Source organism: Aquarana catesbeiana, linkage group LG05 (genome assembly GCF_042186555.1).
Source record: "Aquarana catesbeiana isolate 2022-GZ linkage group LG05, ASM4218655v1, whole genome shotgun sequence".
NCBI classification, from domain to species: Eukaryota; Metazoa; Chordata; class Amphibia; order Anura; family Ranidae; genus Aquarana; species Aquarana catesbeiana.
The window spans coordinates 362,864,763-362,891,838 of record NC_133328.1 but is presented as its reverse complement, the minus strand read 5'-3'; the positions used below and the strand labels follow the sequence as shown (position 1 = coordinate 362,891,838).

Genomic DNA, 27,076 nt, shown 5'->3' with positions numbered 1-27,076 from the left:
GGGGCTTGGTGAGCCCTATTAAAGGGTCTTCCTTCTGAGGTGTTTTAATTGCACCCAAGTACTCTTTGTTTGCAGGCATTGATTGTCTTCCAAAAAGAGGAGTGGGACTAACACCACAGGGAAGGGTACACCTACGTCATCAGTAGTTCCTGATGAACCTAGTCATATCCCTAGTGTTGTATCCCCTGAAAGCCCAGAGGCTCCCAGGCAATCTAAGCCGCTGCGCCTATCTGGTATTGTGCCTACAGTCAATGCTGCTGCTTCACCCTTTATCACTAAGGATGAACTATCCTCAGCCCTAGCCAGGTTAGAGCACAGGATCGCTGGCATGATTGCCTCCAGGAAGCGTGACAGATCCCCCTCCATGGAGTCTCCTCATCTGGAGCAGGAATGGTTTGAGTATGCGGAAGAGCTTAAAGCTCAGGACTCGGTGGTGTGCCCGGCAGATGAGTCTGTTTCCGAGCAATCTGGACAAAAAGATATCCACTTGATGTCTGTCTCTCAGTCCCAGAGGTTTTTGATCCTGACTCTGACCGAAATGGTTTGTTCTGCCTTTAGGTTGCCTCTTGCAGAGGTGACTGAGCCCAACTGGTCCTCTTTGGGATCTATGAGACCTTTTCAGCTCGTACAGACTTTCCCGCTACACCCCCTTTTGGAACAGGTGGTGTATGCTGATTGGGAACATCCTGACAGGTCTTTTTTGCCTCCTAAAAGGTTTTCCCTTTTATATCCCATGGAAGAAAAGTTTGTTAAAAAATGGAGCATGCAGCTGTCTCTTCCCTAAAAAAGAACTTAACTTGTCCGGTAGAAAACGCACAGGGCTTGAAAGACCCTGTTGACAAGAAATTGGAATTATTATTAAAAGCTTCCTTTTCCTTGGCCAGTTCAGCTATTCAGCCAGCTGTTACAGCAATTGGTATTTGCCAGTCTGTAAAGGATCAGGTCAAATGGCCTGATAGGCCTAACCAGGAGCATGATCCGCCTGAAAGTAAGACAGATATTCCTCGAGTGCTGTGTTTTGCTGTTGATGCTTTAAACGATTCAATACAGCAGGTTTCTCATCTCTTGTCTGTACATATGCGCAGACTTTTATGGCTTAAGAACTGGTCAGCCGAGCTTCCTTGTAAAAAGTTATTGGCTGTTTCCCGTTTCATGGGGAACGTTTATTCCAGTGTTTCTCAACTCCTGTCCTCAGGACCCACTAACAGGCCAGGTTTGCAGGATAACTGAAATACATCACAGGTGATATCATTTGCTGCTCAGTGATTGCAGTATTGAACTCTGCATCTCCCCAAGGTAATACTTAAAATCTGGCCTGTTAGTGGGTCCTGAGGACTGGAGTTGAGAACCACTGGTTTATTCGGTGATCATTTGGACAAATCTATCCAAAAGATTTCCGGAGGGAAGAGTTCTCTACTTCCTGTGAAGAAAAGCACCAAACGTCCCTCGTTTAAAATCCCAGGGACTGCTTCCTCAAATGTCTCAATGTCAGGGCGGTTCCGCCACCAACAGGGTGATAGGGCCAGGGGCAAGCTGCAAGGCCAGGGCTAGAAAAGGCCCTGGGTCCAAAATTCTTCTAAACCCAGCACCAAGCCCTCCTTTTGAGGGGACGCCCCCACTCCATCGGGTGGGGGGAAGGCTGCTCTACTTTGCGGACATTTGGAAAACAACAATTCAGGACGAGTGGGTAACCTCAATAATATCTTGTGGATACCTAGCTATTTACGGTTCAGAAACCAAACGGGGACACAAAGCCCATTTTGGTCCGAAGATCCCTGAACAAGTATCTTTTGATACAGTCCTTTCGGATGGAGTCTGTCCGCTCAGTAGTAACCTCACTCCAGAGGGGAGACTTTTTAGCTTCCATCGATATAAAGGACACGTACCTACACGTACCTGTCTTTCAGCCTCATCAGAGGTTCCTACGTTTTGCAGTAGAGGAACGTCATTTTCAGTTTGTGGCTCTACCCTTCGGGCATGCCACAGCTCCCCGGGTGTTCACAAAGGTCCTAGCACCAGTACTGGGTCGTTTAAGGGCCCAAGGAATCCTGGTGCCCGATCCTGATCAGAGATCGCTCAGAACAGAGCATAATATACACAGTGAGGTATCTGAAAAACTTAGGCTGGATCATAAATACCAAAAAGTCAGCCTTGAGACCAGCTCAAAGCCTAAAATATTTAGGTCTGATTCTAAGCACGGTCCAAGCAAGAGTATTCTTGCCACCCATAAGGATCTGTGCCCTGAACGATCAGGTGCGTCAGATAAGGGGCACCAGACAACCCTCCATTCGGCTTTGTATGAGCCTTCTAGGGAGGATGGTATCCTCCTTCGAGGCAGTGCCCTATGCCCAATTCCATTCCAGGCCTTTACAACAAAACATCTTGTTGGCTTGGAACGGAGGAAGAAAAGCCCTGGATTATCCAATATGCTTATCTCCACAGGCATGCTTAAGACTAAACTGGTGGCTGCAGGATCAGAACCTTCAAAAGGGAAAATCCTTTCTTCCGGTAACTTGGAGAGTACTGACTACAGATGCCAGCCTCTCAGGCCAGGGAGTGACCCTAGACAGGCTCACAGCTCAAGGGAAATGGTCAGGGACAGAGCAGACCCTGCCCATCAATGTCCTAGAATTACGGGCAGTACGTTTGGCCCTGCGAGCCTGGACGGTAGAGCTTCAGGACTGCCCCATCAGGGTTTAAACCGTCAATGCCACGGCAGTGGCCTATATAAACCACCAAGGCAGTACCAGGAGTCGTTCAGCTCTGAAGGAGGTGAACTACATACTAGCCTGGGCAGAGGGACATGTGCCAATAATATCGGCAGTCCATATCCTGGCAGTAGAGCACTGGAAGGCAGATTATCTCAGCTGCCAGCAGATCTGCCCAGGGGAATGGTCCCTACACCCAGAGGTGTTCCAGGAAATTTGCCAACGTTGGGGATGGCCAGGGGTCAATCTACTGGCATCCAAGTTCAACAACAAGATCCCTGAAAACCCTTCTCTTCAGAGAAGCCTATCCTACCCACACCTAACAACTGTATTTTCATTTTTTCCATCAGATCATCCCCCACAGTTATTACCTTTTGTTTCCACTTGACCCTCCCTGCTAGATTGTAAGCTCTAACGAGCAGGCCCCTCTGATCCCTCCTGTATTGATTTGTATTGTAAGTGTACTGTCTGCCCCATGTTGTAAAGCGCTGCGCAAACTGTTGGCGCTATATAAATCCTGTATAATAATAATAATAATAACAACAAGCTTACAGCAGTTTGTGTCTCGAACAAGAGATCCTCTGGCAATTGGAGTGGATGCTCTGATGGTTCCATGGAGCCAGTACTCCCTGGTTTATGCTTTCCCTCCGATCCCTATTTTTCCACATTTGTTGAGCAGGATTCAGAGAGAGGGGGTTCCAGTCATTCTGGTGGCACCAGCCTGGCCCAGAAGGCCCTGGTTCCTGGAGATTGTGAGACTGACAATAGACTGGCCATGGACACTTCCACATCACTCCGATCTAATGTCTCAAGGTCCTATATTCCACCCCAATTTACAGCCTCTAAATTTCACGGCATGGCTATTGAAGCCAGGGTGTTAAAGCACCGTGACATCTCGGGACCAGTGGTGTCTACTCTAGCGAATGCTAGAAAAGCTGTCACTAGGAAGATTTATCATAAGGTCTGGAAGACTTATATTGCTTGGTGTGAAGCCAGAAAATGGCATCCTTGGAAATATGTGATTGGGAGAATTCTCTCTTTTTTTTCAGCTGTGGAAATCAAATTGGCTTTAAGTACAATCAGAGGTCAAGTTTCGCCCCTATCAGTATTCTTCCAAAGGCCTTTAGCCTCCCATTCACTGATCCAAACCTTTATGCAGGGGGAAACTCACTTGCTTCCCCCCCCCCATTAGGTCACCTATGTGTCCTTGGGACTTGAACTTGGTGTTTTCTGTGTTACAGAAACAACCATTTGAACCTATTAAAGAAATTCCATTAGACTTGCAGTCATGCAAGCTAGCCTTCCTGATGGCTATCACCTCGGCTAGAAGGGTGTCGGAGTTGGCGGCCCTTTCATGCAAGGAACTGTACTTGATCCTATACCATGACAGAGTCGTGTTAGGACCTGTTCCATCCTTTTTGCCAAAAGGTGTGTCGGCATTTCATTTAAATCAGGACATTATTTTGCCTTCTTTTTTCTCTCAGCCTTGTTCGGCGGAAGAAAGACGACTGCATTCTTTGGATGTTGTCAGGGCAGTCAAGGTTTATCTGCGGAGATCTGAGGATAGAACTCTTTTTTTTTTTTTTTTTTTTTTTGTTTTTTGTTTTACCAAAAGGACCCAAGAAGGGGCAGGCAGCTTCCAAAGCTTCCATTGTCAATTGGGTCCGTCAGTTGGCCATTCAGGCCTACGGTCTGAAACACAATGACAAAAAATTGAGAAATAATCAAGCAACAGATCGATACTCCTCCCTCAGCGCTCATAGAAAAAAAGTTATTTAGAATAACATAAGCAGCTACTATAAAAAGAAACACTAAACCATAAATATGTTAAAGCAAAAATATACCCAAACATTAGTAGCGCTCAGCAATCAAAATCTTTTTGTGATTACTAAAAAGTCCACTAAATCAGTGAATATAAGCAGATGTGAATAAAGATTGTCCACCAAGGCAAAATCCTTGCAGATTTTAGTTCCAGACGATAACCTTCACCACACCGCGTGTGTAACGCTCCCCCTAAGGTAATCCACTTACCAGATAGTGCTGGGTTATGAGCTTGTCCTTAAATGGTTGCAGTCAGCACACACTGCATCTCTCCATCTAAATTGTTGCTCGTCACAAGCAAAGAACAAAGGTGCACATAGCGTAATCCAGTAACTAAAATGTGTTGTTTTAAAATCTATCCCTTATTGTTGTACACTTACAATGTGAAATTAAAAGCATGTTTCACAAATACTTCAAAGTCGTTATCTCCTCTCTACCTTTCACCGCTACGGTGGTGTTCCTGGGTAAGGCAAGCAGGGAATCCGACGACGTGGGTTGCTGCGTGGTCACTACTGACGCGTTTCGTCATCACTTTGGATGCCCTAGGATTGCTTTTACATGAAAGCCAACCGCTGGCTGAAAAGAAGGATACCAAGATGATACCTAAACCTGCAGGCATCATTCTGGTATAACCACTCATAGTCCAGGAACATACCAGTACGTTGCTGGTCCTTGTTGGGCATATATTGTAATGTTCTTATTTTCATGCCTGTGGTCTGAACGAAAAAAAGAGATTGATTGGTGGGTCTGCCCACCATTAGAATACCGTCCTTCATCCACCCACTTCTAATGATGGGGGGGGGCGATCGGGGGGGGGGGGGTGAGATATGTGCCTATGTGTACTTTGTCAGTGTAGTGTTGGTGAAACTCACGTTTGGATGTCCTCTCTCCTCTCTCTGGAACAGAAAAGAATTTCACAAGGAGAGATGACATCACTTCCCCTGTCTGTGTTAACACTTACACAGGCAGGGGAGGATTTCATTGGTCAGGACCGATCAGCAGGTCCAGGCCAGAAATCATTGGCCTGGGCCTTGAGACTGATTGATTCTGAAACAAATCCAATCATCGCGGCTGCTGAGGGGGCGAGCGCCCAACGTATTATAACGTCGCTTCGCCCACACGTGCGGCGGCTGGTTGGGAAGTGCTTAATGAATTTTAGTGCACACAAGCACAATATAATACCCAATTTTTGGTAAAATATAAAAGACGATATGCTGAGTAAATGGATAGCAAACATGTCACGGGTTACAATTGCGCACACCCGTGGTACGGCGACAAAGGATGGTAAATTAAATTATCCACAGGTGATGCTTTAAAAGCCTTTAGAGATTACAACTTTAGATTTCCAAATCCACGGTGGAACGGGAGAGACCTCCTTCTGCCCCCTGTAAAAGCAAGAGGCTAATTAGCCGCTAGGGTGGCTTTTACATTAAAAGCCCATCGCCGGCTTAAAATAAAAGATGTAGCTACAGGCATCATTCTGGTATATCCATTTAAACCTGGCGATGCAGGGGTACGTCAGTAGTTAAAAAAAAGTTTTTGCCTGTAAATGTTTAGATGATTGAAGTCAATAGAGCTTCACCTAATTTACTATGCTAAGGGAAAAACCCTTTGTAAAATCAACACCCTAATTGCCTTTAATGTACCTTTAAATCAGCCCCTATGTCCCTTCAATCACTGAGACAGTTTATCTTGAAAGGGTGATTCTGATGTGTTAGACCCCTTTCACACTGGGGCGGTTTGCAGGCGGTATTGCGCTAAAAATACCGCCTGCAAACCGCCCCTAAACAGCCTCCGCTGTTTGTTCAGTGTGGAAGCCCGAGGGCTTTCACACTGAAGCGGTGCGCTGGCAGGACGGTGAAAAAAGTCCTGCAAACCGCTTCTTTGGAGCGGTGAAGGAGCGGTGTATTCACCGCTCCTAAACCGCTCCTGCCCATTGAAATCAATGGGACAGCGCGGCTATACCGCGGCAATACCGCGGCTATAGCCGCGCTGTACGAGTGATTTTAACCCTTTTTCGGCCGCCACCGGGGGTTAAAACCGCACCGCTAGCGGCCGAATACAGCTGCAAGAACGACGGTACAGCAGCGCTAAAAATAGCGCTGTTGTACCGCCGATGCCCCCACCGCCCCAGTGTGAAAGGGGCCTTAAGAATTTGATATATAACGAATGGGGAAGAGGGGAGTTGCTTGGCCATATTGGATGTTAAAAGTTAGGTTTAAATGGTAGAGAAGTATGAAGTCAATAGGGAAGGTATGTGTGAGTGTGTGAACTGAGATGGGGAGATAAGAGTGGATAATTGGGGGGGAAGAAGAAAATGGAAAAAAAAAGGAGGGCAAAATGGTGTGGAAGGAAAGGAGGGTAAGGGGTATGGAGAGGATCACATGATTAATAGGTAGTCAAATGGTGTGAGTAATCAAGGGGCTTTTCCAGTCTTGTGTTTCCCATAGGGTAAGTTAAAGGGTTCCAGGTATCTTAAATGGAGTGTAATAAAAGGATGTGACACACCTGAGAAGTTAAAAAAAGGCCACCACTGCCATCTAACTCATGAAATTTGTTGAGACAATTTCTGGCGGGGGTCAGCATATTCGTATAAGTGTAAGCATTTAAAAGGTGAAGTAATCATTATCCTTTGTTATGAAATGCATTTAAGTAAAGAATGACGATTGCATTGATAAAATACATTGGGTTATAATGCTTCTTTCTATTTTTCTATATGAAAATTTTAGATAAAATGTTTGAAAATTATTTGCATGTGAAAAAATAAGGAAATCTTTTACTTCTTCCAGTAGCAGATTTAGCCTGCTGTACTGTGCCGGGAAATGGCTGGATTGATTTTGCTGTTCTGTCAATTCTGCTTGTGTACATGATCTCCCACAGTGCTGTTACCGATATTTACTTTTTTTTCCTTTCTCTTCCTTTGCAGATAACAACTGTGAGTTGGGTTCTCTTGTGCTTGCTGCTGGCAGTGTTTCCCCTGATGCCTGTTGTTGGAAGGGAGCCCAACATCACTCTGGTGTAAGATCAACATTGTCTTCCTAAAAGCTTTATATCACATTTAGTACGCACTGATTCAGTGAGTCTTGTCAGACACGTGAACTATTGTGGAGTCAGGGGAAAAAAGGATGTTATTTCAATAATGAAAGAAACTGTCTGCTTAGATGGGCTGCTGATGGTTATTCTATTGTGCATTAAGTAGACTTTAAGAATTTATAGCATTTATTTATCTTGTGTTTGTTATATATATATATATATATATATATATATATATATATATATATATATATATATATATACACACACACAGTGCCTTGAAAAAGTACTCATACCCCTTTAAATGTTCCACATTTTGTCATGTTACAACCAAATATGTAAATTTATTTTATTTGAGATTTTATGTGGTAGTCCAACACAAAGTGGCACATAATTGTGAAGTGGAAGGAAAATGATAAATGGTTTTCCAAATTTTTTACAAATAAATATGTGAAAAATGTGGCGTGTATTTGTATTCAGCCCCCCTGAGTCAGTACTTTGTAGATCCACCTTTCACTGCAATTACAGCTGCAAGTCTTTTTGGGGATGTCTCTACCAGCTTTGCACATCTAGAGAGTGAATTTTTGCCCATTCTTCTTTGCAAAATAGCTCAAGAGCTGTCAGATTGGATGGAGAGCATTTGTGAATAGCAACTTTTAAGTCTTACCACAGATTCTCAATTTGATTTAGGTCTGGACTTTGACTGGGCCATTCTATTGCCCCGTACACACGAGCGGAATTTCCATCGGAAAAATCTTGGATGGTATTTCCAATTTAATTGCATACACACGTTCACACAAAAGTTCTCTGAACTTTCGACTGTCAAGAACGCGGTGACGTACAACACTACAACGAGCCGAGAAAATTAAGTTCAATGCTTCCGAGCATGCGTCTAATTGTTTCCGAGCATGCGTGGTTTTTTGCGCATCGGAATTGCAATTAGAAAAACGGAATTTCTGATAGGAACTTTTTCCGACAGAAAAATAGAGAACCTGCTCTCAATCTTTTGCTTGTGGAAATTCCGCCAGCAAAGGTCCGACCAAAAGCTCACATCGGACTTTTGCTGGAGGTATTTCCGCTCATGTGTATGGGACATAACACGTGAATATGCTTTGATCTAATTCGAAACCATTCCATTCCATTGTAGTTCTGGCTGTATGATTAGGGTCATTGTCCTGCTGTAAGATGAACCTCTGCCCCAGTCTCAAGTCTTTTGCAGACTCTAACAGGTTTTCTTCTAAGATTGTCCTGTATTTGTTTTCATCCATCTTCCCATCAACTCTGACCATCTTCCCTGTCCCTGCTGAATAAAAGCATCCCCACAACATGATGCTGCCACCACCATGTTCCATGGTGGGGATGGTGTGTTCAGGGTGATGTACAGTGTTAGTTTTCTGCCACACATAGCATTTTGCTTTTAGGCAAAAAAGTTAAACTTTGGTCCCATCTAGCCAGAGCACCTTCTTCCACATGTTTGCTGTGTCCCCCACATGGCTTCTTGCAAAATGCAAACAAGACTTCTTATGGCTTTCTTTCAACAATGGTTTTCTTCTTTCCACTCTTCCATAAAGGCCAGATTTGTGGAGTGCATGACTAATAATTGTCCTGTGTACAGATTCTCCCACCTGAGCTGTGGATCTCTGCAGCTCCTCCAGAGTTACCATGGGCCTCTTGGCTACTTCTCTGATTAATGCTCTCCTTGCCTGGCCTGTCAGTTTAGGTGGACGGCCATGTCTTGGTGGGTTTGCAGTTGTGCCATACTCTTTCTATTTTCTGATGATGGATTAAACAGTGCTTCGTGAGATGTTCAAAGCTTGGGATATTTTTTTATAACCTAACCCTGCTTTAAACTACTTCACAACTTTACCCCTGACATGTTTGGTGTGTTCCTTGGCCTTCATGATGCTGTTTGTTCACTAAGGTTTTCCAACAAACCTCTGAGGGCTTCACAGAAAAGCTGTATTTATATTGAGATTAAATTACACACAGGTGGACTCTATTTACTAATTACGTGACTTCTGAAGGCAATTGGTTTCACTAGATTTTAGTTACGGGTGTCAGAATAAAGGGGGCTGAATACAAATGCATGCCACACTTTTCACATATTTATAAAAAAAATTGAAAACCATTTATAATTTTCTTTCTTCTTCATAATTATGTGTCATTTTGTGTTGGTCAATCACAAAAAATCCCAATAAAATACGTTTTTTGTTGTAACAGGACAAAATGTGGAAAATGTCAAGGGGTATGAATACTTTTTCAAGGCACTGTATGTGTATATGTGTATATACATATATATATTGAGTTTTTCTTCTTTCCCATATGTTGGTCCCTAAAGTAATTTTGTGAACATCTCTTCTAATACAGATTGTGTAGATTTTATTTTTCTTTACCCACTAGGGGCGGTTTATTTGTGTCTTCATCACTGGATATTGGATAATATTTATTATGGTACAAGAAACTTTTTCCCCACCTTGTAGCACATTTGTTTAGTTTTGATTTACTAGTAGTAGTAGTCTTCTTTAAATGATTAAACAAAAAGTTGCGCTAATCTAAAAAATGAAAAAAAGAAAGAAACTTATAAGCCTTAATGTGACATGATACGCTCTGTGCATAAATAGTGTCCTTGTATTTTTCAAGTGATGAGAAAAAAGAAGACAGTTCAAAAATTGTGCAATAAATTAATCCTAGTGGTAAATATAGGATTATATAGAAATCCATAACAAAACTGATAAGACAGGGATTCCACCACCAAAAAATCATGCAGAGCCTTCTGTGGCACCCCACCGTCTGTGATCAGGGACGCTTACTAGATGGTAGGGACTACCTATTGCTAGAATGGGCAGACAGGCAGGCAGAATAACCTCTGCAGGGTATAGTAAACCAGAAAGCTCTGGTGGTAGGATGGGTCCTCCGGTGTAAAGAATTTGTCTTTGCTGGCAAATGTTTTTATCTATGCTTTACTGCTTTTTATTCACTGTAAGTAGCCATTTGGCTTTATTCCATAAATGTTATATATACAGTATTACACTATTGGAGATCTCTATTTGTATGGTCTACCTTCTGGTTCTGGCTGGTTTGGATATCCCACTGTGAGTTTGACCACACCAGAGGAGCCATCCTACCACCAGAGTTTCCCAGAGGCTTTCTGGTTTACTATACCCTGCAGAGGTTGTTCTGCCTGCCTGTCTGACCATTCTAGCAATAGGTGGTCCCTACCGTCACGGTAGGGACAAAAGATTATAGAGCACACATAGAAAAATGTTTGTCTGGGGATGACATACAGGTACGTGATTATGCGCTTATGGGCTTCCCTGCCACAGTATATGTACGTGGGGCTGTCCTTACGTGGTTAATGAGATATAGCTCACACTATGTGGAGACTAAGACACTGTAATGCCTAGTACGCATGATAAGAAAATTGAATGAAAAAAACGCATTTGGAGCGATCGTCTGATCTATTAGTACACAGCTTTCGTGAGTTGATCACGACAGTTCATGTGAAAGTACCTCAAAGGACAAGAATTAAAACATTTTTTGTAAGATAACAGAACAAATTAGTGTATTTAGTATGTTATTTGTACGAAAAATAATCGAGTGACCAAGATTGCGCATGCTCAGAAACAAAAGAATACATTACAATACAATACAATACATTACATCACTTCCAAACTTGTAGTCTGTCTAACGAGAATTTTCATAACTTTAGTAACCTATTCATTTTTAAGATGAGACTTGCATGCCAATAAATTGTATAATCGTTCGTCCAATAATATCATTGTGGCTTAAGACTGTCCAGAAATTCCTAGACTCAGTTATGACACCTTCTCCTTAGAAACATTAAAAAGGTAAGAAATTATTTAAATGGGTTTGGGTATGTCATGTGAATGGAAACACATAACAAACATATAGTGGGGATTTCTAAAATTTGACTGCAAAAGTAGGAAATACCCTTTAAGTCTACTGTTCATAGGTGCACAGGGAGAGTGTCTGATTTGGTCCTCTCATGTTACATGGATACATTCGTCCAAGTGGCATGTGTACTTGTTTGCTAAACTTAAAGGAGAAATATGGCCAAAGCTCTTTTGGCAATACTACTTCTGTAGGTCACAAGAGTGCACTTAGTTTTTGCACTCCTGTGACCCAGATTCAGCCGACAGCGGGCTTAAGTCTGCAGGGATCCTGACAATAATGTTGGGATCTCAGCCTGAGCCAGCTGTTCCTGCCTCCTCCACAGTCTGGTCCTCCAGTGAGCGATGGAGAGCATAGAACAGTGACTGATTCTGAGTGTGCTCAGAGCGGACATCAGAACTGCCCAGGCCAGTTTTCAGCTTTCACTGCTCTCACACTTTGAATGACAATTACTCAGTCATGCAACATACCCAAATAAAATAGTTATAATTTTTTGAGACAAAAAGAGCTTTCTTTTGGTGGTATTTATTTACCACTGGGTTTTTTATTTTTTGCTAAATAAACAAAAAAAAAACCTACAAATTGAAAAAAACACGCTTTTCTTAGTTTCTGTCATAACATTTTTCAAATAAGTTATCTTTCTTCAATTTTAGGCCAAAATGTTCTGCTACATTTCTTTGGTAAAAATAACCCAAATCGGTGCATATTATTTTGTCCGTGTGAAAGTTATAGAGTCTACAAACTATAGTACATATACATAAAAATTGATCAGTCCTGATGTACTGACCGCCTACCTTATTTCTTGAGGCCCCAAAATGTCAGGACAGTACAAATACCCCCCAAATGGTCCTTATTTGGAAAGCAGACAGCAACTTTTTTGAAGTTGTAATTTTTTGACAGAAATGAAAAATAAAGAAAATAAATACAATTTGTTTTTTTGCACAGATTTTCTTTTTACATACTGCCACCAGACCTGTACAGCATCATCATGTGACTGGTTTGGTGGTGATCAAGGTTATTGACTGGTGATGGTATGTACTAAAAGGGAAAAAAAATATTTTTTTCTTTTTACAACTTTTTTAAATATTTTTTTTGTTACATACTGTGGCCAGTGCAGTGTTAACATAGTGACACTGTACTACTCTGGGGAGGTGATCAGTTTTTTTTTTTTTACATTCTGATTGCTTATAACAGTGAAGATCTCTATCTTACAGTAGATGTATACTGTGTGTGTGTGGTATATATATATATATCTCACAAAAGTGAGTACACCCCTCACTTTTTTGTAAATATTTTATTATAGCTTTTCATGTGACAACATTGAAGAAATTACATTTTGCTACAATGTAAAGTAGTGAGAGTACAGCTTTTATAACAGTGTAAATTTGCTGTCCCCTCAAAGTAACAACACACAGCCATTAATGTCTAAACCGCTGACAACAAAAGTGACTACACCCCTAAGTGAAAATGTCCAAATTGGGTCCAAAGTGTCAATATTTTGTGTGGCCACCATTATTTTCCAGCACTGCCTTAACCCTCTTGGTTATGGAGTTCACCAGAGCTTCACAGGTTGCCACTGGAGTCCTCTTCCACCCCTCCATGATGACATCACTGAGCTGGTGGATGTTAGAGACCTTGCGCTCCTCCACCTTCCATTTGAGGATGCCCCACAGATGCTCAATAGGGTTTAAGTCTGGAGATATGCTTGGCCAGTCCATCACCTTTACCTCAGCTTCTTTAGCAAGGCAGTGGTAGGCTTGAAGGTGTGTTAGGGGTCGTTATCATGTTGGAATACTGCTCTGCGGCCCAGTCTCCGAGTGGAGGGGATCATGCTCTGTTTCAGTATGTCACAGTACATGTTGGCATTCATGGTTCCCTCAATGAACTGTAGCAGCCCCAGACCATGACACTCCCACCACCATGCTTGACTGTAGGCAAGACACAATTGTCTTTGTACTCCTCACCTGGTTGCTGCCACACACACTTGACACCATCTGAACCAAATAAGTTTATCTTGGTCTCATCAGACCACAGGACATGGTTCCAGTAATCCATGTCTTTAGTCTGCTTGTCTTCAGCAAACTGTTTACGGGCTTTCTTGTGCATCATCTTTAGAAGAGGCTTCCTTCTGGGATGACAGCCATGCAGACCAATTTGATGCAGCGTGCGGCATATAGTTTCTGAGCACTGACAGGCTGACCCCCCACCCCTTCAGCCTCGGCAGGAATGCTGGCAGCACTCATATGTCTATTTCCCAAAGACAACCTCTGAATTTAACGCAGAGCACGTGCACTTAACTTCTTTGGTCGACCATGGAGAGATCGGTTCTGAGTGGAACTTGTCCTGTTAAACTGCTGTATGGTCTTGACCATTGTGCTGCAGCTCTTTTTCAGGGTCTTAGTAACCTTCTTATAGTCTATGCCATCTTTATGTGGAGCAACAATTTTTTTTTTCAGAGCCTCAGAGAATTCTTTGGCATGAGGTGCCATGTTGAACTTCCAGTGACCAGTATGAAAGAGTGAGAGCGATTACACCAAATTTAACACACCTGCTCCCTATTCACACCTGAGACCTTGTAACACTAATGAGTCACATGACACCGGGGAGGGAAAATGGCTAATTGTGCCCAATTTGGACATTTTCACTTAGGGGTGTACTCACTTTTGTTGCCAGCGGTTTAGACAATAATGGCTGTGTGTTGAGTTATTGTAAGGGGACAGCAAATTTACACTGCTACAATGTAAAGTTGTAAGTGTACAGCTTGTATAACAAAGTGTAATTCCTTGAGTGTTGTCACATGAAAAGATATAATAGAATATTTACAAAAATGTGCCGGGTGTACTCACTTTTGTGAGATACTGTGTGTGTGTGTGTATATATGTATATATATATATATATATATATATATTGCCGTAAATTTAGATTGCTTTCAGAAATAGAAGTGTTAATAGTTTATCAAAATGAAAAGTAAATGAACAGAATCAAAATCAAATCAACATTTGGTGTGACCACCCTTTATCTTCAAAAAGGTATCAACTCTTCTAGGTACACTTCCACACTGTTTTTGAAGGAAGTCGGCAAGTAGGTTGTTCCAAACTTCTTGAAAAGCTAACCAAGATCTTCTGTGGATGTAGGCTGCCTCAAATACTTCTGTCTCTTCATGTAATTCCAGACACACTCAAAGATGTTGAGATCAGGGTTCTGTGGGGCCAAACTATAATGTACCCAGCTCCTACTTCTTCTCACACTGCCTAGGTGACTCCTCCTCTCCCCCTCTCTCCCTGCAATCTTCTGGGACATGTCACAGGTCCCAGAAGATTGCTCGGCCATTCTGGATGCGCAGCATGACTTGCACATTCGCAGTACGCACCGAGCTGTGAAGCTGCAAGCTGTCACAGCCGGGTGCCCACACTAGTGATGGCGGGGAGAGGCGGGGTAGAGAATTGAGGCTTTGAGTGGCCACATCGCTGAATTGTGGAACAGGTGAGTGTGTATTTATTAAAAGTCAGCAGCTACACTTTTTGTAGCTGCCGACTTTAAATGAACAGAAAAACAAGTGGAACTCCGCTTTAATGACATTGGCTGTGTTTTCTAGCTATAGACCAATATCACTGTTGAATATACTGTAGATATGACATTATATGCAAAAGTATTAGCCACCAGTTTGAAGAGTCTTATACCACACTGGATATAGCCTGACCAAGTTGGATTTATCCCTGGAGAAGAAAGGAAAGATAATGGCCTAAGATCACTGTTGCTATTGCATAAGGTTTGTGAGGAAAAATCCCCAGTTCTACTCCTGTCAATTGATGCGGAAAAAGCTGAGGATTTATGATGGCTACGTTGGAGGCTTTGGGATTAGGCCCCAAGATGATGCAATGGATAGCGACTTTATATGTTCTACAGCAAGGGTACGAGTTAACTGTAGTTTATCACAGCCATCTGAATTGTTCAGAGGAACCAGGCAGGGATGTCAGCTTTCACCCCTGCTGTTTGTGTTATCACTTGAACCAATGTTAGCTACTATCCGAGTAAATGGTGATATAGGAGGTTTGAAGATTGGATACGAGAAACACAGTCCCTGTAGTGGAACTTTAACTCAGCTCTGGGCTGCATTGCAGTGTAAATAGAACACAAAGAAAATAATTGTTTTCTATGTGTCTTAGCATTGACTGGCGTTTGAGAGTGCAGTAAAACGCAAGTCACCGCGCAATGGGGTTTATTTACTAAAGCTGAACAGTGCAAAATCAGTCACATTTTGTCAATAAAACCAATCAGCTTCCAGGTTTTTATTGCGAAAGCTTAAATTAACAAGCTGAGGTTAGAAGCTGCCATACACAGCTTCATCAGATTCTGAGTGCACCAGATTTATTAAATCTACCCCATAGTGTGAATTAGCTCTTAATCAGCACAGTATAAGAATGATCACTTGAATACCATTGACAAATCAGAAGATCATACATTTAAGGGGCCTGCTTAGTTTATTTATTACCTTATTTATTTCTTCACTATATCTAAAAAGGCACTTGACCGAAAAAAAACATAAAAGTAGTTGCCACTGCTGACTTATTTTTGAGAATGCAAACTCCAGGGCTGTAATCCCTATTCTTGCATTACTACTCCACTACCAGCAGAACAGGCATGCAACCAGTAAAATACTAGGACAGCCGATTTGCTTGTTGTAGGTCAATGACTCTTCATGCGGCGAAGAAAGGATACTTATGACAATCCTAGAATTTGCACTCTCAGCGATGGCATTTCTCATGTGTCTGACTGGTTACTTTTTTGCCCAATTTATACTTTTTGAAATACTCTGGCTCTATATGCTGCTTGGCATAAGACATAATGATGGAAAGATTATCTGGCTTATGATATCTTGGCTAAAATAATAGCTGAGCATATTAACCACTTATGGACCGCCTTCTGCACATTTACTGTGGCAAGGCGGTGTAAAACTACATACCTGTACGTTGCTTCCTGCAGTAGCCTCTGGGGGCACACGCGCCCTGATTGGACAGAGGGGGAGACAATCAGCGGGTCTGCTGGCCACCCGCGATCGTTCCCCAGAGACGCAGGACGGCGATCTGCATATGTAAACAAGGCAGATTGTCGTTCTGACAGGAGAGAACATAGAGTTCTTGTGTTCCTGCTAAGCAAGAACACGGATCTCTGTGTTCTCCCAGTCAGAGAAATCAACACACAGTTAGTAAGCACCCCCTAGGGACACACTTAACCCTTTGATCGCCTCCGGTGTTAACCCCTTCCCTGCCAGTGTCATTAGTACAGGAGCAGTGCATATTTTTAGCACTGAATACTCTATTAGTGTCACTGGTTCCCAAAAAAGTGTCAGGTGTCTGATTTGTCCGCCGCAATGTCGAAGTCCCGCTAAAATCGCTGATCGTCACCATTATTAGTAAAAAAATTAAAATTCAATAAAAATATCTCATCATTTGTAGACGCTATAACTTTTGCACAAACCAATCAATACACACTTATTGTGATTTTTTTTTTTTTTACCAAAAATAATACATATTGACCTAAATTGATGAAGAAATTTAGATTTTTTTTCATTTTTTTTTATTGAATATGTATCATAGCAGAAAGCAAAAAATATTGTTTATTTTTTCAAAATTGTCGCTCTTTTTTTGTTTATAGCACAAAAAATGAAAACCGCAGAGGTGATCAAATACCACCAAAAGAAAGCTCTATTTGTGGGGGGAAAAAAAAACATAGATTTTATTTGGGTACAGCATCGCACAACCGCGCAATTGTCAGTTAAAATAATGCAGTGCTGTATCGCAAAAAAGGACCTGGTCATGAAGGGGGTAAAACCTTCTGGGGCTCAAGTGGTTAATGTTAACTGGCAAACCACATCCTGTTGGAGGTATTACTTGGTTTTGTGCTTTAAGTTATTGCTGCTGTGCTTTACAGAGCTGTGTTGTGCTTTAGATATGACTGTATATTAGGCCATAGAATTTTAAGCTGGAGGTATACTAGGTGAGGTTGTACCTTAGCATAAATCTTTGAGACAACCGTGTGACATATCCCCATATATAGCACAAAAATCAGCTTGACAAAGACCTTTGTCAGTATTGTTCAGGTTCTCGAAAGTTGACAAGTTTCGTCTAATTTTCTTTTTGCTGGTAAAGCAGAAATGGAGATAACTGAGCACTTCTGACTCCTCTATGAATCACTAAGCTTACACTAGTTTGTCATTTTGATATTTAAACATAATGTAGTGAGCTCAAGGTACATGCATGGTATTCACTTAGATCTTTGTGTATGTGCTTATTCATTAAACATTGTATAGCAATTTAACCTATATCAACTAATCAGAGTTAAAGTTTATGCCCAGCTACACCTTTTTTTTGGATAGAGCGGGAAAGGGTTAGAACTTTTGTCATGTTTTTACTGCTATCCTCTGTTAGAGAGAATTCCCTTCACTATAGTGGTGACAATGGTGTTTTATCAACGCTGCTACAAGCCCTTACTAATGTTTGCTCACAACTGTGGGTGCTGGAACTGATCAGAAAGTCCTTCTCTGCTCAATAACTAAGTTCACCACACATTGATATCTGTATACCCACATTATTAAAAGATGATCGAGTAACACTGCTTGGCTGTCTCCATGACTAGAGTCATGGACCCAGGCAAAAAATCTTACTAGATTGTCTTTTCATAAAGATGATATACTTGCATCTGTGTGTAGTGTATCTACTTTATGTAAAGATGATCAAATACCGTTCTCAGCCTGGGCCCATGATTCTAGGATCTAGAGTCATGGACCCAGGCATGAAATGTTACTTGATCATCTTTAAATAAATCATAGAGTGGATATAATGACATTGATGTGTGATGGCTTGGAACGGGAATCCGGCAATATAAAACTTCACAGGGATTCTGGATTTCCCTTACTGTACTAAAAAAAGTTATTTCTGTCTTTGTTGTTGTTAGAGATTCTCCCACACCTCCTGTCTATTGAAGCCATTGTCATTGTGACAGTGTGAATGTAATAATCGCGGATGGAATAATTTCCCACTGTGGCTACTGTATTGTGACAGCTGTTAATATACCCAAACAGTGGCTGCATCTGATTCAGCTGGCAATTTTCCGCCAGGCATAAGGGGACTGGCAGGGCCACCCATGGCATGAATTTTATTCAGTTCGTTAGAAACTAGACAACATTTTATTACATGTATGACCAGCTTAAACTGGTTGTAAAGGCTGAAGGTTTTTTACCTTCATGCATTCTATGCATGAAGGTAAATTTCTGTGTGCTGGTCCACCCACAGCCCCCCTAATACTCACCTGAGCCCCCTCTTGATCCAGCGTTGTGCACAAGAGCCTCCGCTGTCCCGGGACTCCCACTCCTCATTGGCTGAAATAGCAGTGGGAACCATTGGCACTGGTCGAGGGGAAGGATCCAGGGGCTACAGTAGAGGACCCAAGAAGAGGAGGATCGAGGCTGCTCTGTACTAAACCACTGCACAGAGCAGGTATGTGTAACATATTTGTTGCTTTTTTTTTTTTTTTTAAAGCCAAACCTTTAAAACCACCTTAAGTGACAGGAAATTTCTATTGCAGTGATTGGAGAGCAGTAAAATCCAGCAAGGATGTTAATCCTTCCCTGCTCTAACCAAATTTACTAAAATTGTTTTGTTATATCTGTTTGAGAAGTGCAAAAAAATACCTGTTGATCCCGCTAGAAATCTTATGAGCTGATAACGTCTGTGTTCTTTGCCTATGATGACTGTTCTCAGCATTATACCCAGTTCTCTCTTTGTACTACAGAACTCCTCCCACCCTATAAAAGACAGAAGAGAAGGAGATGTTCTGTAATCCTAAAGCATTCTGCCCTAGGATGACAACCCTGATTCCTGTTGTTCCTTAATTCGGTTTGCTCATCGTATTTGCCCTATACAGTAAGGGAAAAAAGTATTTGATCCCTTGCTGATTTTGTACTTTTGCCCACTGGCAAAGAAATTATCAGTCTATAATTTTAATGGTAGGTTTATTTTAACAGTGAGATACAGAATAAAAACACAAATATCCAGAAAAAATGCATTTCAAAAAAGTTATACATTGATTTGCATTTTAATGGGTGAAATATGTATTTGATCCCCAATCAATCTGCAAGATTTCTGACTCCCAGGTGTCTTCTATACAGGTAACAAGATGAGATTAGGAGCACTCTCTTAAAGGGAGTTCTCCTAATCTCAGCTTGTTACCTGTATAAAAGACACGTGTCCACAGAAGCAATCATTCAATCAGAGTCCAGTCTCTCCACCATGGCCAAGACTAAAGAGCTGTCCAAAGATGTCAGGGACAAGATTGGAATGGGCTACAATACCATAACTGAGTGATAACAGTTGGTGAAATTATTCACAAATGGAAGAAACACAAAATAACTGTCAATCTCCCTCGGTCTGGGTCTCCATGCAGGATCTCACCTTATGGAGTTTGTGATCATGGGAAAGGTGAGGAATTAGCCCAGAACTACACAGGAGAATCTTGTCAATGATCTCAAGGCATCTGGGACCATAAGCACCAAGAAAACAATTGGTAACACACTACGACAAAAGGACTAAAAACCTGCAGTGCCTGCAAAGTCCCCCTGCTCAAGGAAGCACATGTACAGGCCCGTCTGAAGTTTGCTTGAACATCTGAATGATTCAGAGGAGAACTGGGAGAAAGTGTTGTGGTCAGATAAGACCAAATTCAAGCTCTTTGGCATAAACTCAACTCGCCATGTTTGGAGGAGGAGGAATGCTGCCTATGACCCCAAGAACACCATCCCCACCGTCAACCATGGAGGTGAAAACATGCTTACCGCATCAAAGGGACGATGGTCGGAACCATCACTGTCAAATCTTGGGTGAGAATCTCCTTCCCACAGCCAGGGCATTGAAAATATGTTGTGGATGGGTATTCCAGCATGACAAATTGTCATGCTGGAATACCCATCCACAACCCATTTTCAATGCCATGACCCAAAGCACACAGTCAAGGCAACAAAGGAGTGGCTCAAGAAGAAGCACATTAAGGTCCTGGAGTGGCCTAGCCAGTCTCCAGACCTTAATCCCATAGAAAATATGTGGAGGGAGCTGAAGGTTCAAGTTACCAAACATCAGCCTCGAAACCTTAATGACTTGGAGAAGATCTACAAAGAGGAATGGGACAAAATCCCTCCTGAGACGTTTGCAAAACTGGTTGCCAACTACAAGAAATGTCTGACCTCTGTGATTGCCAACAAGGGTTTTGCCACCAAAAACTAAGTCATGTTTTGCAAAGGGGTCAAATACTTATTTCACTCATTAAAGTGCAAATCAATTTAGAACTTTTTTGAAATGCATTTTTCTGGATATTTTTGTTGTTATTCTGTCTTACTGTTATACTAAACCTACCATTAAAATTATAGACTGATCATTTCTTTGTCAGTGGGCAAATGTACAAAATCAGCAGGGGATCAAATACTTTTTTCCCTCACTGTATGTAATGTCTTCTGAAACAAGCCTCTGCTCTAGATAATACATCTAAAGATGATGCTGCTTCAAGTGAATAGATATCATACATGTAATGGCTATGGTACCTAAAATTTTTCATAGGTGACGCTTTAAAAGCATTTACAGTTTATCATTGTAGAGCTGATTGTGAATTATGGCCATAGAATTATTGCTCTCATTCTGACATTCCCAATAGTGTTCACTCTGATGTTCAATCACTGTTTACATACATGTACGGGATGTACGCATTTGCATTTGAGTGGGTGCATTTGCACATTAGCTGAGGTGGGGGTGCTTTTACATTTTTTACATTATTTTTAATTTTTTTACATTTATTTCATTAACTTTATTGCTATCACAAAGGGAAAACAAGCCCCTATTTGATAGCTTGGGGCAGGTGAAAGGTTAACTTTATGGAGACATCAGGGGTCTATTAGACCAGAGGACCCCAACCACCGGGCCTTGGCCTCTCTGCTGCCGGTCCGCAGGTGCAGCAGGGGGGCGGATGGCGTGAGAGAGCCAGGTGAGCAGGTGAATGAGAGAAGCAGGCAGGCGAGCAGAGATGACATTATCTCTCTCTGCCCGCCCCGCATCACCTCTCTTCTGCCCTCACAGCTGGGCCTCTTCAATGTCGGAGGTGCGGCGGGGAGCAGAGAGATTACATCATCTCTCACTGCCCGCCCCACATTTCCGCTCTCCTGCCCTCACTCAGAACCGACCACTGCACAGAGGCCTGCTTCTGTGCTAAATGGACCAGTGCTGCCACCAATGCAGTGACAATCCACATCTGGTGGCACTGGCAGGCAACATGGCAAGTGACAATCCGCATCTGTCGGCAGGCGTTGTGGCAAGTGACAAGCGGCATCTGGTGGCAGGCGACGTGGCCAGTGACAATTCGTATCTGGTGGCAGGTGACAATCCGCATCTGGTGGCAGGTGACGTGGCAAGTGACAATCTGCATCTGGTGGCAGGCGACGTGGCAAGTGACAATCCGCATCTGGTGGCAGGCGACGTGGCAAGTGACAAGCTGCATCTGAAGGCAGGTGATGCGGCAAATGACAATCCACATCTGGTGGCAGGCGACGTGGCAAGTGACAAGCTGTATCTGGTGGCAGGCGATGTGGCAAGTGACAAGCTGCATCTGGTGGCAGGCGACGTGGCAAGTGACAAGCTGTATCTGGTAGCAGGCAATGGTGGCAAGTGACAAGCTGTATCTGTTGGCAGGAGATGGTGGCAAGTGATACGCTCAGGGCTCCCACTGATTTTGCATTATGGTGAGTTGAACTATTTCATTTGATATTACAATCATCCTGACACCATATCAACCATGGTGCGGAGATGATTGAAGCGCTAACACCAGCCATTGCTCCGACAAATTGCCCATGAAAAATCGCTTACCCTCCCGTGCACCCCCCTCCCCCAGGCACAATTTTCTTCCACACAGCCGGTCCCCGGTGCTAAAGAGGTTGGGGACCACTGTATAAGACCACCAAATTATCCCCAGCCCTCCAGTGCAGCTAATAAAGCACAGAACTTTCATTTTCAATGCCAATGGTAAACAGGGCAAACCTCCTTAACGGGGACACAGACAGTAATGAAAACTGACAAGCGTTCTAACCCCTTTCCAATGTATAGAAACTAAAGGAAAAGTTTTGCCTTTGGTTATACTTTAAACTATAAAATGCCTTTTTACAGCCCTGTATTAAAAGTTGTATACTAGAGAAAAACTACTTTTTTCACAATTAAGTCCATATAAGTAGTCAGGTAAAATATCATATGCACAGATGGGACTCCTATGACATGCAATTGAATTTCGAATACAATATGTTGTTATATGGACCTTTTTTGTGTGCTTTTTTTGTCGTGTTATTCACACTGAGTGCTTTCAGTTACAGATTTTGAAAACTAGCTCTAGGCCCATTTTTCCATTTAGCTCTGCAACCTCTTATTTCACATAATAAAGCTAGTTTCAGAAATGAGGGAGTTAAATTTGTTGGTCTGTGTTTTTTCATGCTCTGTTGATCTGCCAGCTTAATAATCAAAACAGAAATAAAATCAATATTGGTGCTGCTTAAGTGAGGAATTGGATTCAGAAACACGGTTGGAACCATGCAGTTAACAGCTGAAAAAAATTAACTGGAAATGCAGAAGTGAGCGATGTTGACAGAAAATAGATTACAAACATAACCATAAAAACAGGTTTATTTTGATATAACTAAAATTGTGAGTCTTAATTTATATTTTGTTTTTTTTCTGGTGTGTTGAATAGTATAATGAGAGCATATAACCCTGAATGACTGGCATTAGCTCTCTATGTGAGTAGGATGGTCAGCTCAAAGTTAATATCAGACTAATTGCTATAGGATGCAAGCCATTTAGGCTTGTTTGTAGGAACTGATTAATCTAGTTTTAGTACTTTCTCTATCCCCATCATGTAATGCTTCGTGAAAGGAGCTAGTACTTGGCTAATCTGTATTTTGGCTGTAAAAAGAAAAGTGACTGTGCATGCTGTTTAAGGGTCCTGTCTGACTCTGAATTCGGGATGAGCTCCGGTGTGTTCGCACAGCCCACATGCAGAGCCCGCCAGGAAGTCTGCGCTGCGCTAATCACAGGCAGTGAGACATTGTCCCGATGCACGGCTGCAAAGATCGGGAAATGTCTCACTGCCTGTGATTAGCGCAGCGCAGTGCCGACTTCCTGGCGAGCTCTGCACATGGGCTGTGTGAACACGCCGGAGCTCATCCTTACTCTGAATATGCTTGAGGCAGGATTTGATTCCACTTGCTTCTGAAAGTTGACCTTTAAGTAACTTTATAAGTATGAATGAATACATTCTTGATCTTTCACAATATAGAGCAACAGCATCATATTTTATAAAAAGTTGTCATTTTTAATATGCAGTCCTTGAGCGCAAGACAAGTGATTTGCCTAGACTGAGATGATGTCATCAGTCTGCTGCAGACAGGAGGGAAAGATTTAGCAGTCTCCTTTCCCCCAGTTGTCAGACTTCAACATTGTACTTTTTTGGCAAGTGGGGGCTAATCTGTGTGAGACGTTTGTGAGTCAGGAACTGCACAGGCACCAGGAGTTACACATTGCACATTGTTGTGTTGTCTTGTCTATGAATCAGCACTTCATTCCAGGAAGTAGATTTTGTCATTAAATAGTGCATGAACTAAGAGGGCATAATCCTGGAGATAAAAGCAGATAAAAAAAAAAAAACATGGGGGGGGGGGGAGGCTTTCGGGGTCGTACTGTGATTTATTTAAAATCACAGTACAATAGTTCAAGATATTGAACATCCACCTGACACTTCATCACATGAAAAATGTTATGTGACACTAAATCTACTTTATCATAAAAATCGTATCTGTATTTTACAGAGAAGGAACATGAATCAAACAGCAAGTAATTGTTTCTATGAAACAAGGAGCTACCTGGCTCCCTTGTCAGCAGCAGCGCTGCTCTCTTCTGTCTCCTTTCGCTTTCCAGCAAACACAAAATACCAACTCGGCTGTACATGCTTCTGCCTTGAGACACACCCTGTCTCACGGAACCCAGGCTCTGCATGCTTCTCACTACTTTCTTGGTTCTCTTGCTCACATCTCTGTGCTGCACAGGTCCGCAATCTGATCTTTCTTGCTCTCAGCTCGGTGCTGCACAGGTCCACGCTTTCACCTGTTGATAGGAGCCCACCTGACTCCTGTGCTTTGACCTCCTGTCTCTTGAGTGGAACACAGCTGACCCCAGGCTAGAGCTCTGTCTTCAAAATGGGAGCCCTGAACCATCCTTAGTGTAGCTTCACACTGATTGCGGGTTAGAAATCGTGCAAGTTCAAACCGGCAATGCAGTCCGACTACGGGGGGGGGGGGGGGGGGGCGATATGACAGACATGTGTGTGGGTTGCTGCACACATGTCTATTCAAATCGCCCCCCAAAGTTGGCAAAAGTTGTACAGGAACTACTTTTGGAAATGGGTGCGGCAACGATTCAGACAGCGCTATTTCCGTCAATAGCTGCCGATTTGACATGTCAAGTTGCATGCCAAATCGGCCCGATGTGACCATGGGCTCAGGATTGGTATATAATGAACATGCACACCTGCATACTCAGACAACCTGCAGGCCTCTAATAAGAACTGAACACAGGATTGGAGCCTTCTTCCCACCCAAATTGCTTTGAGGTCCTCAAGCTCCAGACCCTGATCTGGGACTATAAAACCCTAAGAAAACTGAAATCCCAGTCTTCTCCATTCAGAAACAATATTCTGGAGCTTCACACTCTGCCTTCGTGCAAATCCTGTGTGTCTTTTGCCTAAAATTACATAGTAGCAGGGCCTCGCAATGTCACAATATACAGTGTGTGTGTGTATATATATATATATATATATATATATATATATATATATATATATATATATATATATATATATATATATCATTCATAAAGTATTCAGACCCCCTTCACTTTTTTTCAGTTTTGTTATGTTGCAGATTGATAATACAGTTGTTTAAAATAATTTTTTTTCATGAATCTACACTCAGTACCTCATAATGACAAAGTGGAAACACCATTTTAAATAGGTCTGTGAATTTATTAAAATATAAAACTGAAATATCACATTGGCATCAGTATTCAGACCTCAGGCTCTGATGCCTCCCATTTCTTTTGATTGGTGCTAAGATGTTTCTTGTTTGGAGTCTACCTGTGGTATATTAAATTGATTTGAAAAGGCACACACCTCTCTATAAAAGACCTGACAGCTGATAATGCATACTGTATCAGAAGAAAATTTATGAGGCAGCACTTGACTAGTAGCACTGGGGTCATTGGTTTGAATCCCAACAACGGCGATACCTGCCTGCCTGCATGGGTTTCCTTCCACACCCCAAAGACTTGCTGGCAGGTTAATTGGCCCTAGTATATGTATGTAAAAATGTGAGTTAAGGACCTTAGATTGTAAGCTCCTTGAGTGCAGGGACTGATGCGAATGAACAATATATATGTGTAAAGCGCTACATAAATTGATGGTGCTATATAAATACCTGTCATAAAATAATAAATAAAATGATGTCAAAGGAACTGCCTGCAGAGCTCAGAGATAGGATTATTGCAAAGCATAGATCTGGGGAAGGCTAGAACATTTTTTTTGCCACACTGAAGGTTCCCAAGAGCACAGTGGCCTCCATAATTCTCAAAAGGAAGAAGTTTGGCACAGCCAAGACTCTTCTGGGAAATCGGGGCAGAAGGGCCTTAGTAAGAAAGGTGCCAAGAACCTGATGGTCACTCTGAGCTCCAGAGATCCTGTGTGGAGATGGGACAAAGTTCCAGAAGGACAACCATCACTGCAGCCCTAAACCGATCTAGGATTTATGGCAGAGTGGCTAGATGGAAGCCTCTCCTCAGTGCAAAACACATGAAAGCCTGCTTGCAGTTTGCAAAAGCTTTATTTATGTGTTTGGGAGCCTGTTGGATGTTTTAAAGTGTGGATATCTAAAGATTACAATACACGCAGCTCATATTTGCTTTTATATAGGTAAAATTCATACAAATCGTCCTATTTGATGATCATGGGCATGTAACCCTCTTCTAACACGTGCCAATCCTTCTTTATAGGCTTGGTTTCAGAAAAGAGTAACAAAGTAAAATTTAATCCTTATAAGCCTTTTGGGTTTCATCTTTCATCCTCTGCTATTCATATCTACTGTCACTCCTAGCTTTAGTTTTTGCTGTACATTTTTGTATCTCAAGCTTTATCTCGGTATCCTGCACCTGGTAAATATTTCACCATGCTTTGGTTTTAGAGGTGAAAAGCTGGAGCAGATACAAGATTACTTTGTTGACTTTTTAGAATTTTCTTCAGCTTTTTAATAATATAAAAGCTTTTGGTTTTAGTGGTGAGAAGAAATGTCATCTGTACTGTTATTAGCAGAATAATCTCTGTGCCCTTATGACCGTTTTACTAGCCTAGAACAAATACCAAGTGAAAAGTTGACTTGTAAAGCAAGAGCGGGTCTGAGTGCACAGACCTAAAACAGATTTCCTGTATTTTTGAACATAACATATTTATGGAATTTAATGCATAAATGGACACAAATT

The 27,076-nt window shown here is 42.1% G+C and overlaps 1 protein-coding gene across 4 annotated transcripts in view; it reads left to right on the top strand.

Annotated features, from left to right (window-relative positions):
• The window catches only part of PIGN (phosphatidylinositol glycan anchor biosynthesis class N), a 637,819-nt gene that overhangs the window by 417,411 nt on the left and 193,332 nt on the right, over positions 1-27,076 (top strand). For all 4 annotated transcript variants that reach the window (XM_073630904.1, XM_073630905.1, XM_073630902.1 and 1 more), the window contains one exon: positions 7,456-7,547. In XM_073630904.1, the coding sequence (XP_073487005.1) occupies positions 7,456-7,547 (92 nt within the window). The remainder of the gene's footprint in view (positions 1-7,455; positions 7,548-27,076) is intronic.